The sequence below is a fragment of the Lygodium microphyllum genome, chromosome 3 (assembly GCF_053477565.2).
Source record: "Lygodium microphyllum isolate KBCC chromosome 3, Lygodium_microphyllum_v1.1.10, whole genome shotgun sequence".
NCBI lineage: Eukaryota > Viridiplantae > Streptophyta > Polypodiopsida > Schizaeales > Lygodiaceae > Lygodium > Lygodium microphyllum.
In genome coordinates this window covers 162,771,220-162,789,963 of record NC_141137.1, presented here as the reverse complement: position 1 = coordinate 162,789,963, position 18,744 = coordinate 162,771,220, and the positions used below count along the sequence as shown (strand labels likewise).

Genomic DNA, 18,744 nt, shown 5'->3' with positions numbered 1-18,744 from the left:
GAGATAGACGTAGCAATACCTCAGGAGTGGCTTGCTCCCTCGATACGAGAGCCGATAGAGCTCGAGAAGGTATGGGCTGCCAGTTTTTCACCACCAGGCATCCCCCTACAGGTGGCAGGTAGAGTGGGCGGCGCTCCACCTGGGACCTTCACCGTACAGGAGGAGGGGCGTTTAGCTCTTGACAGAGGACAGTTGGATGAGGGGATGGTTGTTGTTTCATGGAAGAGGATCGGGGTAATTGGCCTTCAGGGGAAGACATGGCGGCTGGACCCTTTTGTCTTTTGGCAGGAGCTCAGGGAGTGGTGCCTCTAGATCTGGGAGAGCAGACCACTTGATGAGCTGGAGTGGGATTCAAGAGAGTGGCTATGGCCGGCCACTGCTGTCGCCAAGAAGCCACCGTAGTTCCTGGAGTACACAACCATGATTGGCAGACACGTATTGATGCATGAGGACATGGATTGGGTGCCATCACGTAGCAGGCACTGGGCGCATTATCACAGAGTCTTTTTGACGGACCTTCTGGCGCTGCCTATGGGATAGTTGGAGACCGAGGAGTGTATCCTATTTCTTATGGTTGGTGGCACATGGAGGCTTGGTGGTGGAAAGTTGGCTTGCCTAGATGCAGGACGGAGGTTGTAAGCGATGCACACAGCAACCTCTGGAAACCACAAAGCACTGCCTCTGGTCGTGTGAGGCGGCACAGCTCGTGTGGAAAGGAGCATGCCGCATCCTTCATCGTATAGCACCCAACCTTGGATGTATCTCATGGGGAGCTTTTTGTTGGCAGGCGGTGAGCCAGGGCCGTCACCTTCTATACAAGGCCGGAATGCAGGACATGATATTCATTATCAAGGCAGGGTCATGCGGAGTGGTCAGTTTAGATACTCTAGCTATCCGTGGAGCCCACAATATATAGCTCTGAGGTATGGGAGATCATAGGGAGTTACTGGTTGGCATATCTAGAAGACGCGGTGTTAGGAGGTTTTCAGCGGAGAGAGACTTTCAGTATAGGCAACCTTAGTAGAGCTCTGGACCTCCATCATCCACTCCCTCCACGGCCGATGGGATCAGGTGCAGGGCGAGTCCAGGGCTCGTCAGGAGCTTCGATGTCATTTCATGTGCACGTGGGGCAACCAGGACCTGTTTTTCGTGATGCAGGCAGGCAGCCCCAGATGGTGATGCATCCTGAGGAGAAGCACCAACATGAGGCGATGTACCAGGCCATTGCTAGGACCTGATTAATCACCAGGGCTCGGCCGGCTAGTGAGAGGTAAGCCATGCTCCAGTAGGTTAGCTTCCTCCGAATAGAATCGAGGACTCGAAGAAACTGCTGGGCGAGAGTGATGTCGAGTCCCACCTAGAACCTTAGGTACCGGATGCGGTCTGCCCTCTGCTCACCCATCTAAATCCCAGGTGGACGCCACACTCCATGCTAGAGTTCGGGTCTGTGAGGAAACCAACCGACTTTCGTCAGTTGATTTTTGCTCCTGCTGCAAAACAGAACACCTCTAGAGCCAGCCTCACTCTCTCCAGCATCAGCTCATCGTCCTCAATGTAAAGTCTTGTGTCATCTGCATACTAACAACTCCGTCTCGTCTCTCACTGGAAGTCGAAGGCCGCGTAATCCGCTCACACGTGACCTAAGGAAGTAGGGCATCGCCTCTGCAAAGAGTAACAATAGGTACGGGGCAAAGGGGGCAACCCTGCCGAATCGATCTCTCCAGTCGGAACTCCTCCCCACACCTATCACCTATGAGAACCTTGCTGGTGGCCGTTCTGTAAAGTCCTGAGACCCTACGAATCCAAGCCTGGGGAAAACCCAACCTCACCATGGTGCCCTCAAGGAAGTCACTGTCTACCCTGTCATAAGCTTTCTCAAAATCCAAGAGTAGTTAGTATGGTCAAGATCTGTCCACTGTGCTGAGCCCACTCTGTCGCCTCAAAGAAGGTGAATACATTCTCCAGAATGCTCCTATCCTCGACAAAGCTTGTCTGTGTGTCGTAGATGATGTCTGGAAGCACGGGGTGTAGACGCCTACCTATCGTCTTTGCGAGTGCCTTATAGGCCACTGACTCGGTCTCCACTGGAAAAGCTCCAATCGGTCTCCCCCTTTGGGAAGAAGATTGATAAGGCCTGCCGAAAGACTCCCTGGCATCTGTCCTGAAGTGAAAATCTCCTGAAAGACCATTAGTACGGGGTCCTTCACTACTTCTCGTAGATAGTGAAGAAGGCCTTAGAGAGGCCATCCTCTCTCGAGCATATGGAAAGCCTCCTCGAGTTCCTTCTCTATGAAGGGGGCTAGGAGGGAGCATCCCATCTCCTCTGAGACGAGAGACAAGATGTGATCCCAAACCTGCTGTCTACATCGCAGTCCTCTATCTGAGGCTGTCTCCTGTTGGAAGAGGCGACTGTAGTAGTCAGTGGCAATCTCCATCACCTCATCTGGGCTAGAACGAGTCCTCCCATACTAATCTCGAAGGCTGCGTATCTACTCTCCTAAGGTGCGAGGCTGGTGCACCTGGAAAAACTCCCTGCACATCATGTCTCCCTTTCGTGCCTAGAAAGCCGTTGAGGTGCAGAAAGAGAACTCAGAGCGCATGTCCTCTAGGCCAGCAATGGCTGCTCGCACGTGCCCCTCCTGTGCTTGGAGAGTGGGATCCCCTGGTGCCTCCTGTAATAATCTCTACGTGGCTACAAGGTCCCTCTGGAGTACTCTCTCCTCCTTCCACCTCTACTGCCTGGCCTATATGGCTGCCTCTTGGTAGATTTTGCTTGACTCGGCTAGGACCTCTGCAACCTCCTCTGCAATCCGGTCCCTCCTGCACCACTCCTTGGTCCAAATCTGCTCCATCTGTCTCGTCACCTCCTCCCTCCTATAGATCGAGTCCGGGATCTGATAGGATCATGTGTCTAGGGCAGATTTTGGGGGATCTAGTGCCAGGAAAACCAGGCAGTGATTAGATGTGGTACCTGCCAACTGCCCAATCTCGCCTCCACAAGAGCCTCTCCACTTTCCCACATAGAACCTATCCAACCGCTCCAATAGGGCTCCACCTAGCCGCCTATATCTCCAAGAGAAGTCCAGCGACCTCTCCCTCCTGTGAAAGGCAGGGTCTCTCCAAGCATCGTGTGCTCCTACTGCCAACAGAAAGACCTCCCATGCCTTCTGCTTTTCCCCGCCCATACCTTGGTAGTTTTTGGTTCTGCCCTGCTGGTCCCCCTAGAGCCTCCAGGTTGTTGAAGTCTCCTCTAACGATCCAGGAATCCACCTCTGGAAATCCCTCCGCGATCACCACCGAGAACCTCCTGCGTGCCCTAATCTCCTTAGAGGCATAGACATTGAGGACTCCAAGGCACGAATCCCCAATATCCAATCTGATCCATAGAACCCTCCCTGCCACTATAGTCCCGTAGTCTCGTACACAGGCGGTGAGACTCGAGCCAATAGAGGTGCACATGTCTCCACTCCTACAGTGGGCACCTATAGCGTGCTCCTAGTAAGTGTGCGAGGTGCCTAGGAGCATCTTCCCTACCCGCTGGGCCTGGGTGGGAGTGAGCTTGTGCTCCTGTAGGAGTAAGATGTTGATCCGTCCCGGAAAGGATAGGTTGCAGCTCCTGCTCAACAATCAACTTCTTGGAACCACGTATCCCACTGTAGTGGAGACTGTTCACCTTCCAAAGTGCAAGGTGTAGGCTCATGGGAAAACCTACAACTGACCGAACAAGCATTTGTTTGGTGTGGAAGCTGCTGATGAGGAGGACTAACTATGGGGCATGCAAGTACGTTTTGACGGAGGTCTGGATGGCGAACTCTAGTCCCCCATGGTGGCCCTCAACCAGCGGACCATAGGGGTGATAGATGCTCCAGGTGGTGCTATCACTGCTTAGCCATGCTGAGAGGCGTGACTCTGTATACTGGTAGAAACGGGCCGCCTGTGCCAGGGGCCACTCGATCACATCCTTGGGAGCTCTCCGCTCTGGGGGGGCCTCGAAAAATGATGCTCGAGTGTGGTACCTCGGCACCAGCCCACCAGCTAATGTCCATCATGCAACCAAGCCACTGCTGTGCAAACAATGCTAGTCCTTCTCCATCCAATGGGAGATGTGGTCCGCCACCTGACTCTTCAACTCTACCTGTGTCGTCCAATCCCCTAAGTGAGAGGACTGAAGGAAAAAAGCGTAGTTTGGTCCATTCGGTGGTGCTAGTAGATGAACCTTGCCCCTCCTTGACTTACGGACTACGAAGATCCCCATCTCTAGAGGTAGTGGGAACTCTCCGCGCTCCGTAACTCTCAGGTAGGACCATGGGCCACTGCGGAAGAACTCGTGTGGCAACAACTGTACATGACTCCGGAAGGTGTGGCGGGCAGCAAAGGCAGATGAGCTGGTGGCTGTGTGGGAGGGGGAAAACTGCTGGTGCAAGGACGATATAGGCGTGTGTGGCTCATCACCTCCTACCCGGGGGTGGGTCTGGGGGGGATCCCCTGTAATGGGTGCGGATCAGGGGGGGTGCTCGACAAGGGGGGTGGTAGACGGGAAGAGGATTGAGGGATGGTGGGATGATCGGAGGTACGTGGCAAGTGTGTGTGTGTGGGGGGGGGGGGGGGGGGGGTGTGCTGGTGGCCCTAGAAGAAGAGGGCTGTGAGCCAAGGTCAGTGGAGGGAGCTTGGGAGGTGGGGGGGTGGGTGTGGGGGTTGTGGGATCTTATGTGGCGTAGTCTGTGGCACGGATGGTAGCTGTGGGGGACTGCAGTCCTGTCGGGTGGAGTGGGCGGGGAGGAGGCGCTGCAGAGTGCTTTGCCAAGAGGGCGTTGCTTGCCCTCTTGCTCCTACTATCGAGGCTACGTCTGAGGAGCTAGTTGCGGGCCCCCCTGTTGTCTCCCCCTCTGTCGTCTTTGGACCTGTGTGAAGTTGTTAGTATCCACCTGTGGGCTAGTCTACGGAGCCGCCTTGGCTCTGAAACGCGTGCAATCTGCTACCTGATGCCCAAAGTCTTGGCAACGCAAGCATTGCCCTAGTTGCCCAGTCACAATGACCTGTTGCCTAAAGGAGTGACCTCCTGCCGCAATCTCCAGGAACTTTGGTATACTCTGTGTATCTTTCACGGCCACTCGTACCTTTGGGACACCTGCAGCTGTTATTGCATCCACGAAGGAGGCAGGGAGAACTGTATCGAAGAGTCGTCCAAAGTCCTCCACTAACAGGCGGTACTCTACCGCTGGTCCGGGGAAAAGTAAAGTGACTGGATGTCTGAGAAATTTGTTGTGGAGCACAAATGACTCCACAGTGAAGCCGCTATACCAGGAAACCATGTAAGTGACCCCCTTCGTGGAGGCATAGGGCGAGCTCTCCACTAACTCACGAGCTGCATCCGCAGAGGTGAGTTGAACCATGAAGATCCCTCGGCCCATGAGGACTGCCTCCACAATCTGTGATGTGCCAATGCACAGCGTTGAGTGGAGCCAATCCCGTAGCTGGGACCTCGATGGGGAATGTCCAATAACCTGATCAAAGATCGATGTTTCTTTCAACTCCAGCTCGGTGGCACGGACGGCTAAGAGCTGTTCCTCAGAAAGGATGATGAGCAAGGTGTTTGATTGAGGGGTTCTCGTAGAATGCGCCGGCGTCTGACCACAAGTTTTGGGAGGAAGTTGCTGTAGAGGGGAGGAAGCAACTGGAGGTGTTTGTGGGTGTGTGTGTGTGTGTGTGTGTGGGGGGGGGGGGGGGGGGGGGGGGGGGGGGGGGGGGAAGGGAGAGAAGGACTGTCGCACTGGCCTCATCTGCATTGATCATAACAAGGGCTTTATTATTTGAAAGATTGTCAACCATAAGATCCTCATTAATAGCCAAGGCACTCCGAGCCACTAGAGCTACATGTTTTTCTAAGTATTTAGCCATAAAATGCCCCAACTGGCCACAAGAGAAACAATGGCTAACAAAAGTGCCCCATTTCAAATGAAAATGCAATGATAGCATGCCAGGGCAATTTAGTTGCAACCAATTAGACCTCTTGCAAGAGGTTTCTCATAACATACGCATGCGATTGCAATTGGTGGGCCTTAAACTGGGAGGCACCAATATTGTACCAATAGCTGCCATAGCTTCCTTTAGCAAAGGCCAATACATAGCAAGGCAAGCGTTCACGTCTACCCACACCGGCCACTCTTGTTGAAGCAAGGACTGAAAATCAGCCAACGGCCACCAAGGCACGGGATGAACAAGACAGCAATCAAAAAACAAAGGCACTTTGGCTAGGAGATTATTACGGAGTGTGGCTAATTTTAACATTACTTCATAAAAGCCCCATGCTCCCATAAAAATCTCTTCCACAATCACCCAATAGAAGGAAATTCTTCCAATGGCAAATCCAAGAAAGCACTGGGATTCGGCCTATAAAGAATAGGATAACCCCTCTTTCATAAGATGCAAAAAATGAACACAACACTGTCTTTGTATCCAGAATAGCTTCCAAAACATCATCCTAATCCTTGACATGGAAGGTCTCACAGGTGTGTTGGACATAATCTCCTAGTAGCGAACTAGCACCTAGTCTGAATCTCGTGATTTCATGATTCCTCGATGGTAGACGTGACCTGTGCACAGGAGTGCAATTGGTGACCATCTAGCGGAGGTTCCTCATGGTCTTCCATCAAAGCATCAAAAGCATGTTTGCTGTGGACTCGCGGTTGCACATCAGGGCTGGGTTGAACTTCGGAACAAAGGACTGCAATCTCGGTACAGGGAACCATTTCTTCCCCCTCTTCAGCATCTGATTCGGGCCCTAAAGCCTCCACCATCTGATCGATAAAAGTGGTGTTCAATCCAGACATGACTACTGCAGCAGCAAAATACAGGGGTTATGTTCGCCAAATCATCCGACTGATATCTGATCTGTGATCTGATCTGATCTGATCTGATCTGAGAACTGTTCTGCTCCGAAATCTGCTCTGCAATCTGCGCTTTGCTCTACTCCTCTTTTCTAATCTGCTGCTTCAAAACTTCTCTCTCTGAAATCTGCTGCGAAATCCGAAATTTGTTCCAAAACTTCACACCTCTCTCTCCCTCTCACGCCCCCCTCCCTGGGTCACCCGACATCCCTGTGGCTTCCAGTTCCTCTCCTGCCACTGCCTCGCCTGCCCACCCTTCAGACGTCACTTCCACATCCGTCCACCTGCCACCTCTAAATCAAATCATATCCAGCCCTATTGCATTGCTTCCGCACCCACCCACTGCATTAGCAACCGTCCACACCTGTTATATGCTCCCACCCCCTCTCCCCCCCTCCCGGGTCGCCCGACCACCCTGTGGCTTCCACTTCCTCTCCTGCCCACCCATAGATCCACATAAGAGAGAGAGGAAGTTTCTATTAAAACATATTTTAGGGAGGAGTAGAAGGAGAGGCGAAGGAAAAAAAAAAGATGATGATGAGGTCTGTTGCCATGCTGCACAAATGAGTCTCCCATTCTTTGCCGACAACGCACAGCAAAGGCCTCCAGTGCTTTATCTGGAAAGGCAGGACAACATGCAATAGGTAAAGGTCTTTTTGTGTGAATCAAGGCATGATGACCAAGTCAATGTCTTGTTCCCGACAATGTTCCCTCTGTGTTACCTCTTCTTTTCTCGTATTCCTTGTATTCTTACAATGCTTGGTTCTGATAACATGGATTAATAATGGGAACCTTATGCTCAGCATGTACTACAGAATGCAGCTTCGAGTATGGACTTACAATGGATGATCAGCGAACCATACTCACAGATTACATAAATAGTTACATAATCTCTCTCTCTCTCTCTCTCTCTCTCTCTCTCTCTCTCTCTCTCTCTCTCTCGTCAAGCTCACCGCCGTGCCAAGTTCTTCATACACCTCCTACTAAAGCTCGTATGCTGCCACGCCTAACAGTGCTTCACCACGCCTACCAGTGCTTCACCCCCAAACTGCCACTCTCCCCTGGAAGTTGACGTACTATGCGACACCCACCTCCTTCGATACATCTTGCTGGCCTCCACGCAAATATATGTTTATCGATGATGGAGCAATCATCCTCAACAATATACCATAGCTATCTTGATATTGATATTAGCAAGGATTGAGGAGGCAGCATGGGAGAGATCTTGAAATGCCGAGAGAGAGAGAGAGATGAGAGTCGAAGATAAAAGATAAAGATAAAAGATGCCTTCCAAACGACAAGGGATTGATGAGGGTTTCTTTCTAGCGAATGGTTATTCTACCTTTTCCACGTCTATGGAGATGGTATGTGGGATTCATGGCACCCCTCATCATTGGTCGTTTACCAAAAAATCAACAGCCGACATGAATTCCAATAGTGAAAGAAATGTTTGATGCTAATACAGAGTGGATTATCGACTTGGTTGACTGCACATAGGTTAGGCCATAGACCTCTCGGGTCCGATTGTCGAGGTGCTAAAATCCTGCAACTCATAGCAGAGGAATGGTCATCTGATGGGGTGGCATTTCTGTATCTCAGGGAATTTTTCATATCAGTTAAGAACCTAAAACGGTTGCTGCTCTGCACCACTGCGCTAAATTCAGCTTTCTCCACAAGGGCAATCAAACCTCAATACTCTTTTAGCCAGCCATAACAATAGCAGCATCTTAAGGCTTTTTGTCAAACCTGAACAAAGCAAACAATCTACTTTGAACTTGGATCAAGACCTTGTATTGGGACAAAACCAGAGCATTGAAACTAAAGGAAAATCATTCCGGAGATTGTGGGAGCAATATCTTTCTTAAGGTCCACAGTCTTCCTTCCTTTTTTGTTCTTTTTTTTGGAAAAGGGAAAGCACCTGAAGTGGATGCAACTTTGGCTACAAGATTTCAGGCTTCTGAATAGCTATATCAATGCATCTTAGATTATCATGCCCAGTATGTGTTCTAGAGGAAAGCATCCAAAGCTTTGCAACCAATTTACATCCATCCAACAGACACATTTTCTTTCAAGAAAAGAAAATTCTATTAATAACACCTCAGCAAAAAGCCTAAGATAAAGTACAAGGAACTCTATGAAGAGTAGCTAAGTACATCACAAATACAATGGTTGTGAGAACAACCAATCCGGTGGGTTGCAATGCCAAAAACCATATAAGGGGCAGTATGGAAGAGAATGGCTGAATTCCATGCCCACAGAAAAGCCTCTCTTCTCTTCCTCATCCTCCAGAATTTTGATAATCAGACACCCTCCAAGTAATATGTGTGCAGAAACAATAAATATGATTACACACACACACCTAGCTCCCTAGAGGAGAAATGAAGCTGGCCACAACCAGATGGTGATTAAGGAGCAATATAACTCTGTGAATTGGCAGCAAACTCAGGCATTAGAGTACAGGTGTGATGAAAGAAGAGGTTCATAGTTGTCGCCTCCAGCAATGCTTATGTCGACAGGCTTCAAGGAAGGGCACAAGTATGCTGTCTGCAGTGCTTCAAGTATGCCCTCCTTGAGACCCTCCTGCTCATCTTCTTTATCTTTTGGCATTGTGATCTGCAACAAAGAACAAAACAAACACCTTGATTATGGAACTTCCCTGCACTAGTGCTACTTTGCACATGGAGAGGGGGTGAAACCAGTGTTTATAGCTTACTAACATACTATGGTAATAGACTTCATGACAAATTCTACTCAAATAAGTCAAAAAGTGGTAAAGCACGTCCATATGTAAAGCATCTATGTCACCGGTATAGAAGCTAGAATATAAGGATTGCTGCAGTGAGTGTCTGAAGCAGCTGTAGGAACAAAGCATCTATATACCCAATACAGAGCTATTATATAAGGATGCCGACAGCATTTGTCTAAAAGTAGCTGTAGGAATGAAAGGACTGAGCCTCCAAGAATGCATGGTTCCTTTGTTAGTTGCAAGGATGCTGTTTAAAATAGCATACAAAGCTGTATACACTGAACCTATTTTACTATTTGCACAAAATTGGATGAGCTTGACAGGAATACCATCACTCACCTGAACTGGGAGAACTTGAAAAGCTGGAGAAAATCGCAAGTTGCAGTAATGATGAAATATGAGAGTCAAAATTGGTAGTGGTATAGAACATGATGAGGCAGATGCTTTGTTCTTGACTCCAAATATGCCCACAGATATGATTTGCATCATAAATAATGTAGAGACTATACGATTGTGTACATGGGGCCAGTATTGCCCCCCTGTTTCATACCTTGGCTCATACATGTTTAGCAACTGCAGATACAGTACAGCTAAGTCATCCACAAGGTAAACACAAAAGAGACTACACAAATGAACTGTGTTACTAAATTTTTAGCATGCAGATGAGAATTTGGAAAATAAAAACCTAAGTTTAGAAGAGACTCCAGTAAGGGACAAATAAGTACAACACAAAGTTACCAAAGTCCAGCATTATTTAATAAACTAGTGTAATGTGATAGTCTACTTTCTAGATTGTGTTTAAAGTCCAAAGTATGGATAAAAAGGCTAGTTGCATCTTTTGTACTAATAATTGTAGAAACTTTTGTTCTCATATAGAACTTCGGTGTGTTCATCACAACCTATGAAGAGAGGTTTATAAGAACTTTCTTGTTAAGAATACCTCATGCATATATTAGCAGGCCTGAATTTGTTACAGCCTTAACCTTTAAAAGTGCATTCAAGGGTAAAGAGAAAATGTGAAAATTGTAAGAGTTTTGATGTACTATTTGAAGGGGTTTTGTCACGAGTTTTGGATGCATTTCACATGCAAAACAGGCCAAAAATGTGCATGGTACACACAAGAAATAAGGATCAGTTCCCGTTTTCCCCTTTTTTTGTGTTTGGGGTGTTTTTTTTGGGGGCTTTGGGGAGACACAAGTTTCGTGTGCAGGTTTTGCAGAGTGGCTGGCTAGGGTTGTGTTAATGCACCCCCCTATTTGATGATTTTGTAGTGCTTCTAGCTAAAAATTAGCAGCTGATTTTAAGCTCTATAGATTGTCAAAGCGTTCAACAGCACATAAGGCAATGCTAGTGCAACATCATACAAAGTATAGCAAGATTTGCTAGAAACTTGAGCCTTGGGCATATAGCATAAGATTTCCAAGAGGTCAAGTGATGTAACAACAGTTATATAAAACATAACATATCAGATCCCTCCAGGTCAAAAACATCAATGATAGACATTCTCTTGAGATGGCCACCAAGATGTTCTCTTGATTAATGGGATTGTTCTGTAGCCAATGGGAAACAATACACATATCAAAATACAAAGTTTTGTGTGTCAAGAGGTTTCATATAGCTTAATGTAGTTCTTGTAGAGAGTTTTCTGTTCCAAATCATGATAATTTGACATATTCATCACATCTAAAACATTCAAAAACCCCAAAATATCTTCAAAATCTTTAAATGTAAACTCTACATGAGAAAGAAACAACAAAACTAAGTTCTTATCATATTCTCCTCTTTTGCATGTGATTCTCTTGCTTTTATAAAGAAACCTAGGAGATCTTTCTAAAAATGGACTAGACAAATAAAATGGCAAAATATTTCATGCTTATTTTTTTCATCTACAAAGCCTTAGCCCTGTTCATGCATCAATCCTAGTGCTTTTCCCTAATGTTTGCACAATCAATTCATAGTCAAATTAAGTCTAGACTCGCACTTCAGAACCGCAATACTAACACTGCAAACCAACATTCAATTTATGCCTGAAAACAACCAGCATTTACTTTGATCCCTGACGTATGCATTCCATTAGGTCATGCCTTGTGTTTCCCTAAATTTCTCACACATGTTCGATATCAAAAGAGATACAATCACACTTTGAATGCTCTAAATTAGTACAAATGGGTGTATCTCACTAATTTCATGCAACATAACTAATCCATAGGTACTTAATGACCTTGTTACCTTTTATGTTGGCGTCCAATCTTTAATTGAAATGAACTCTTATTCTAGTATCCCTAGCTCTTGGTCCAGTGACCATTGCAATGACACCTTAGACAATGATCATTTGAAAATTTCACCTAGTAAGCAACTCACTTGAGTTGTAATACAAGCCCTAAGCTTAAGCTTGGTCCAACGAGCGTGTCACTTATGATTAATGACCAAGTCATTAATTAGGCCTTAGTTAAAGACAAGATTTGATCAAGGCGCAGCTAGTTACTCATCTAGGAAGCTAATTGGTCTTATCTTCTCAAGCCTCGTGCACTTTCTAAATAAAGTTGTTGCAAAGAAAGTAATTTCTCACAGTTTAATCTAGAGAAATCCCTTCATTTGTAACAAGAACAATGTGGAATTGCATGGAGACTATGCAGGACACTTGTCAAAGCAAGTGCTTTGTGAAATTGGGCTCAAATGCTCGGCTACCATTTTTAGGGTTTAGCAAGCTAAAGTGTTTATATGCATTTTTTAACACCCTACAATTGATTGGAACAAAAAATTGAAGGTAACAAGGTCAATATGCACCTGGATCAGTTATGTTGCGTGAAATTGCTGAAATACAGCCACACTACTACCAGAAATGCATTGAAAAAATAGGGAAATGCAAGGCAGTACCTAATGGAATGCATTAGCAAGGATCAAAGCAATTGCCCTTCACTTTTCAGAATGAATTGAATGCTAGTTTGATGTAGCAACAGTGCAAGCCCAAAGTGCAAGTTTGGATTTACTTGGTTTGATAGTGAATGGATCAGTTTGGAGTTGAGTCTTTCATATTACACATATTGTTTGCAGTGTGCAACAATGTGACATCCGATTTGCACTTTCAATGTCACTTTTGTAAGTCGATTGGACTAAGGATACTATATACTCATATGCATCACACTAGACTAGAGTGTAAACGGACAAATTTGTTGCATATTTGATCAAGGTTGTTGAGAGAAACTGAAATACCACCTTGGAGACAAGTCTAAGCTAATTCAAGAGCAAGGCACATCAGAATCACTAGCACTCAGAGGGTGCTGGATTGTGACAATAGGTCACCATATACCATGCAAGAGCATTCTAGCTCTCCTATTCAATGAGTCTTTTGTTTGCTTATTGTTTCATTTCACGTGTCTTTTGTTTATTTGTTCTTTCTATCATAGCTACAAGCAGAGAGAACCACCTTTTCCCTACATAAGGATGGCATAATCAAGAGAGAGAATTAGGTTCAATCACAGTTCACAAGCTACTCTTGGTAGAGGATTAGGGTTGTGGCTCCTTGTGATAGGACCAATATTTAGACCCAAACCTTGCAACATGCATGATGGAAGTCAAAAGAGCTATTTGGCATATGGGAGGAGCCCACTCAAAGATTACAATGAGGCCCTTGGGCGTGGGTTTGGAGAGATCCCTTTGCAGACGCACCAAGGGATATGCCCTTCTTGGAATATACCACCAGATCGTGGAGATGGATACAAATGAGCAAGGGCAAGGTGATGTCAAACACCACTTAGAAATGGATTGCATAGAATATCACACTATGAGGATAGCTTTAGACTCAGAAAGATCTCTCTCTTTTTGTGGTTATTAGCACAAAGGAGCCTAGCAGTTGGCACTTGATCAGGCAAAGATCTAGTCACATACGAGCCAAAGGAGAAACAAAGACATTGCAAATGGGATTGTCCAAGGACTTCACAAATATGGAAGAGATTCCTTGAGATGGTGTTTCACAACACACTAAACTTTATGATCATGAGATTGGAGACAATTACATGGGTCACGAATAAAGGGCCAACCTATGGATATGAGGATACACATGAAATGATACCAAGTCAACTCTTAAAGATAATTGCCACACTGGATTTTTCATTGTCAATGTATACTCATGGGCATTGCCATAAATGGGAGCTCATAACTGGTATCATTGCTAGGAATATTTTGATTGACTAGAATCATATATACAAGCTTTTCAAGGTAGTCGAGGGAATGGAGAGTATTGCCACCTAGGGTTGCTTGCCTGCATTGCAAAGAACACATCATGACTACCCCATGCATATAAGAAATGGTCTCACAGCTCCTCATGAGATCGAGTGTTAGGTGTATAGTCACCCTACACCCGATCCTAGCAGCCGTGAAGGGAGTGGATGATGGAGTTCCAAGGCTCTACCAAAGTTGCATATATGGACAGGCACTAGCTATGAAGGATCAACTAACAATGTGCCTTCAGATGTGCCTAATTGTGAGGCTCCCAATAATCTCCCACACATCCGAACGCTTTGCTCTCAGCTCTAATTAGTTGATGGATGGGTAGTGCCTCCAAGCTGACCATAGCAAAAGAGCCTGCCTCAATTAGAAAAAAAATATCATGCATCTCAGCCTCATATAGTAAGTAGCAGCCTTGGCTGACTATAGGCAGCCCCTCAGGATATAAATCCTAGGCCAGGTGCCACTCAGCGGAGAATACGGCATGCTCCTCTCCACACCAACTGTGTTGTCTCACAAGAGTAGAGGTAACGTGTTGGAGTTTCTAAGTGCTACAAAGGACAACGCTTACAAACTCCATCCAACTGTATCTAAACCAACCAACTCCCACGAGTCAAACCTCCATGTGATAGTAACCATAAGAAGCATAACACCCTCCGTAGCCTCCAACTATCCCACCAATGTTGCCAAAAGGCCCAACCTCAGTAATGTTGTGCTCCCCCTAGTGCCTACCATGCAAGGGTATTTAATCCATGTCCACCTACATCATTATTTCGTACCATGATTTATGCACACTCTTTATATTCTTATCTCTTCTTTTGCTTGCAAGTTGCGGTCCTCTATATTGCTCTAATCGGCATTGACAATGCGAATACTGTCAATTGCAGTGGTGCAAAACACACTTGTAATCCAATAAATGGCTATTTATCATGGAATCAACGTGAGGTGAGTGGGAATTAAACTCCGTTAAACACACTACTACAGCAAGCTTCTTGGCAACCGTTGTGGCTGGCCAAAGCCACTCTCCAAGGTCCCACTCCACTTCATCAAGAGGCCAACTCTTCCGAATCCAAAGGCGCCATTCCTAGAACTCACTCCAGGATATGTAGAGGTCCAACAACCAAGTCTTTCCCTGGTGTCTAGTGATAGGAATCATCCTCCAAGGAATAACTAGTAGCTCCTCCTCCTACTGACCTTAGTTGAGGGTTAGCCTTTTACAAGTTTGGACTATAAATAGCACCTCATGTGGGGCACCACCCACTCTACCTGCCACCGATCTCCCCCTGAGGAATTGGAGGCCTCTAAATCAAGGTCTTATGCAAGCCTTGCCATACTCCTAGCGGATTGCATAGGAAGGAGGATTAGGCTGGGGTGATATGTGCTAACGTAAAGATCTATCACAAGGATGCTATCCACTCCCCACGGAGCCTGTCAGAGTGCAGCGGTGCGGAAGCGTAGGACTGAGAGAGAGAGAACGCAGAGAGAGAAGGGAGAGAAAGAGACAGTGGACGATGAAGATCTGCTGTATAAAGAATGCTGAATACAAAGATATACAATGGGCGCAGTGCACAGGACTGCGTGTCTCCACCTCGACGATGCGACCTGCTGTCCACCTCGAAGTCTGCTGCAGTCTGCACTGTCTGCTGTCTGAAATCTATGAACAGAGACAGAGACTGCGCGTCACCGGTCTGTAATCTGCGTCAGAGAAGAAGTGTGTGTAGACTGCTGAAAGTGTCGACTATTAAATAGTCGAAATCTGCCACGAACTGGGGCGCCAGAAACAGGGCGCAGCCTGGAAACAAGTCGGCTGCATTAAACGCAGCCGACTGGGCTGCAGATAGTCGGACTGCCACGTGGCAGTCCGATTGACTGTGCAGGCTATGATCTCTAACACCCCCTCTCAGAGCCTGGACAGAGCAAAAGCCTGAGGGATCTGGAATGTTGCCGAAGTAGAGCCTGAGGAAGCGCCTTCGTAAACAAATCCGCAAGATTGTCCTCCGTCTTGCAATACTCCACAGTGATGGTCTCATCCAGAAGCTTTTCTCGGATGAAGTGGTACTGAATCTCAATGTGCTTCGTCCGGGCATGAAAAACAGGTTCCTTGCCAAGGCAATGCAACTTTCATTGTCACATCGCAGCAATGTAGGACGAGTCTGGGGGCACCCAAGCTCCTCCAACAATCTCCGAAGCCACACAACCTCGCATGTGGTGGAAGACGCGGCCCGATACTCCGCCTCAGTAGACGAAAGGGCTACCGTGGGCTGCTTCTTGCTACTCCATGAAATAACACCTGCACCCAAAGTAAAGCAGTAACCTGTAGTAGACCGCCTGTGGTCCATGTCACCTGCCCAATCCGAGTCGCTCCAACCTGCAAGTACAAGATCTGACCCATCTGTTCCTGCGGGGTAATCAATCCCCAAATCAGACGTCCCCCTCAGATACCGAAGTATCCTCTGAGCAGCCTGCCAATGCACCGTCTTAGGTTCACTCATGAACCCTGCCAAGAGCCCAACAGCAAAACAGAGATCAACCCTCGTGTTGAGAAGCCATATCAAAGACCCAATCAATTGTCGATAGCGGGACGCATCCGCCAAAGGAGAAGCTGAATGGGAAGTGGCCTTCCAGTTCGAATCCATAGGAGTAGAGAGGGCCCGACAATCTTCCATCTCAAAAGACACCAAGAGCTCATGTACATATCTCTGTTGGGAGATAAAGATCCCCCTCTGAGACTGATAAATCTCATGGCCCAAAAAGAAATGGAGTAGCCCCAAATCCGTCATCTCGAACGTCCGATGTAAAGCTGACTTTGTCTCCTGGACCTGCTGTGCATCATCACCTGTGACAATCAAATCATCAACATATAATACAAACAACACACAACCATCCTCGGAAGTGTGAACATACAGCTGCGGATCGGCCTTGGACCGCCGATATCCCAACTGAGACTGGAGGAACGAATCAATCTTCTCGTTCCAAGCTCACGGGGCCTGCTTGAGGCCATACAGGGCCTTCTTCAACCTGTAGACTTTCCCATCTGAAGAACCAAAGCCTGGAGGCTGCTCAACGTAGATCTCCTCCTTCAAATCACCATTCAGGAAGGCCGACTTCACATCCAACTGATAAACAGGCCATCTCCTATGACCAGCCAAAGCAAGAACAGCTCTAATGGTTGCCATACGAGCTGTGGGGGCAAAGGTGTCATGACAGTCAATCCCTGGGCGCTGTGCAAAACCCTTAGCAACAAGGCGAGCCTTGTGCTTATCCAAAGTACCATCACTGAGATATTTGGTCTTGAAGACCCACTTGACTCCAATCACCTTCTTCTTCGGGGGGCGTGGCACGAGTGACCAAGTGCCATTCCTCTCAATAGCCTCCAACTCAGCTTCCATAGCTTTCTTCCATGGGGCGGACTGTAAAGCCTCCTTCACGGAGGTGGGTTCTCGATCCAGCATAAGACGGGACATCAAACAATAGTTGGAGCAAACAAGCTCCGAAGAATGCGCCTGGTGCCTCCGTGACCGCCGCGGACCATCCTGCGGTCCCCACTCCTCAGGAACCCCCTCGATCCCTGAATCACGGAGTGTGTCACGGGCCCAGCGAGGAGGAGGCCGAACCTCCCCTCGTCGTTCTCCATCAGCAGAAGACTCTGGAATATCCACCGGTGGTAACTCCTCAGAGGTGTCCGGTGGAACAGTAGACTCTGTGTCAGAAACAGAATCATAATCAAAAGGCACGGGCTCCAGTGGAACGGTAGAAGGAGCCCAACTCTCCCCTAGATCTCCAAGAACGGGATGCTCCTCACCCGTTGAAGTAGCCGGAACCTCCACAAACCGCACATCACGGCTAGTGTACACATCCTGCTTGACGGGATCATACAGGCGGTAGCCTTGGGACTGGGAGCTGTAGCCAACAAATACCTGTTTTCGGGAAGCCGCTTCAAATTTATCACGGTGAGCCTTGGGAATGTGAACATAGGCATCACACCCAAAGACTCGAAAGTAAGAAACATCTGGCTTCGCCCCAAAATAAGCCTCAAATGGAGTCATCCCTTCCACGGCCGAAGTAGGGGATCGATTAAGGATGTGGACTGTAGTAGCCACAGCCTCGGCCCACAGAACCTGAGGGGTCTGTCGGTGCTCCATCATGGTGCGCGCCATCTCGATCACACTACGGTTCTTCCGTTCTAGAATACCATTTTCTTGAGGAGTATTGGTATTGGCAAACTCCTGGTGAATTCCTCTATCTGCACAAAACCGAGCAAATTCATTAGACACAAATTCACCTCCCTTGTCGGATCGCAAGGTCTTCAACTTCCGGCCTGATCGGTTCTCCTCAAAGAGAAGCCAATCCTTGAAGTGCGAGAAAGCTTCTGACTTTAATGCCAAAAAGTAGGCCCAAGTCATCCTGCTGTAGTCATCTACGATCAGCATGAAGTAAGAGCTCCCACGCAGGGACTCATTCCTCATAGGGCCACATAGATCCGTAGATACTAGCTCCATCGGTGAAGTAGACCGCCGCGAAGCTGTGTGGGGAATGGCATCCCTATGCTGCTTCCCCCGGATGCAGGAGACACATGGCTGCTGGCTCACCACTATATCCGGCAACCCTCGAACAAGCTGTCCACGTGACGCCCTCCGAAGATAGTCATAGTTCAGGTGACCAAACCTAGCATACCATAATTCTGACTGTGACTGTGAGGTAAGAAAAAGAGTAGAGAGGGCAGTGGAAGACTTCAGTTTGTAAATGCCGTTCTCCTCATATCCAGATGATAGAACCTTCCTCGATCCACGATCAAGGACTCGCACAGTAGAACTGTCAAACTCCACCAAAAGACCAAGGGAGCAAATCTTATGAACTGAAAGGAGATGGTACCCTAGTCCTGGT

At 47.5% G+C, this 18,744-nt stretch overlaps 1 protein-coding gene across 2 annotated transcripts in view; it reads right to left on the bottom strand.

The window, feature by feature from the left end:
- Positions 1 to 9,003: 9,003 nt before the first annotated feature.
- LOC148039106 (hyperosmolality-gated Ca2+ permeable channel 2.3-like) overlaps positions 9,004 to 18,744 on the bottom strand; it is a 139,332-nt gene continuing 129,591 nt past the window's right edge. For both annotated transcript variants that reach the window (XM_087674994.1, XM_087674993.1), the window contains 2 exons: positions 9,973 to 10,206; positions 9,004 to 9,500 (listed from right to left, as the gene is read on the bottom strand). In XM_087674994.1, the coding sequence (XP_087531120.1) occupies positions 9,330 to 9,500; positions 9,973 to 10,206 (405 nt within the window). In that variant the 3' untranslated portion in view covers positions 9,004 to 9,329. The remainder of the gene's footprint in view (positions 9,501 to 9,972; positions 10,207 to 18,744) is intronic.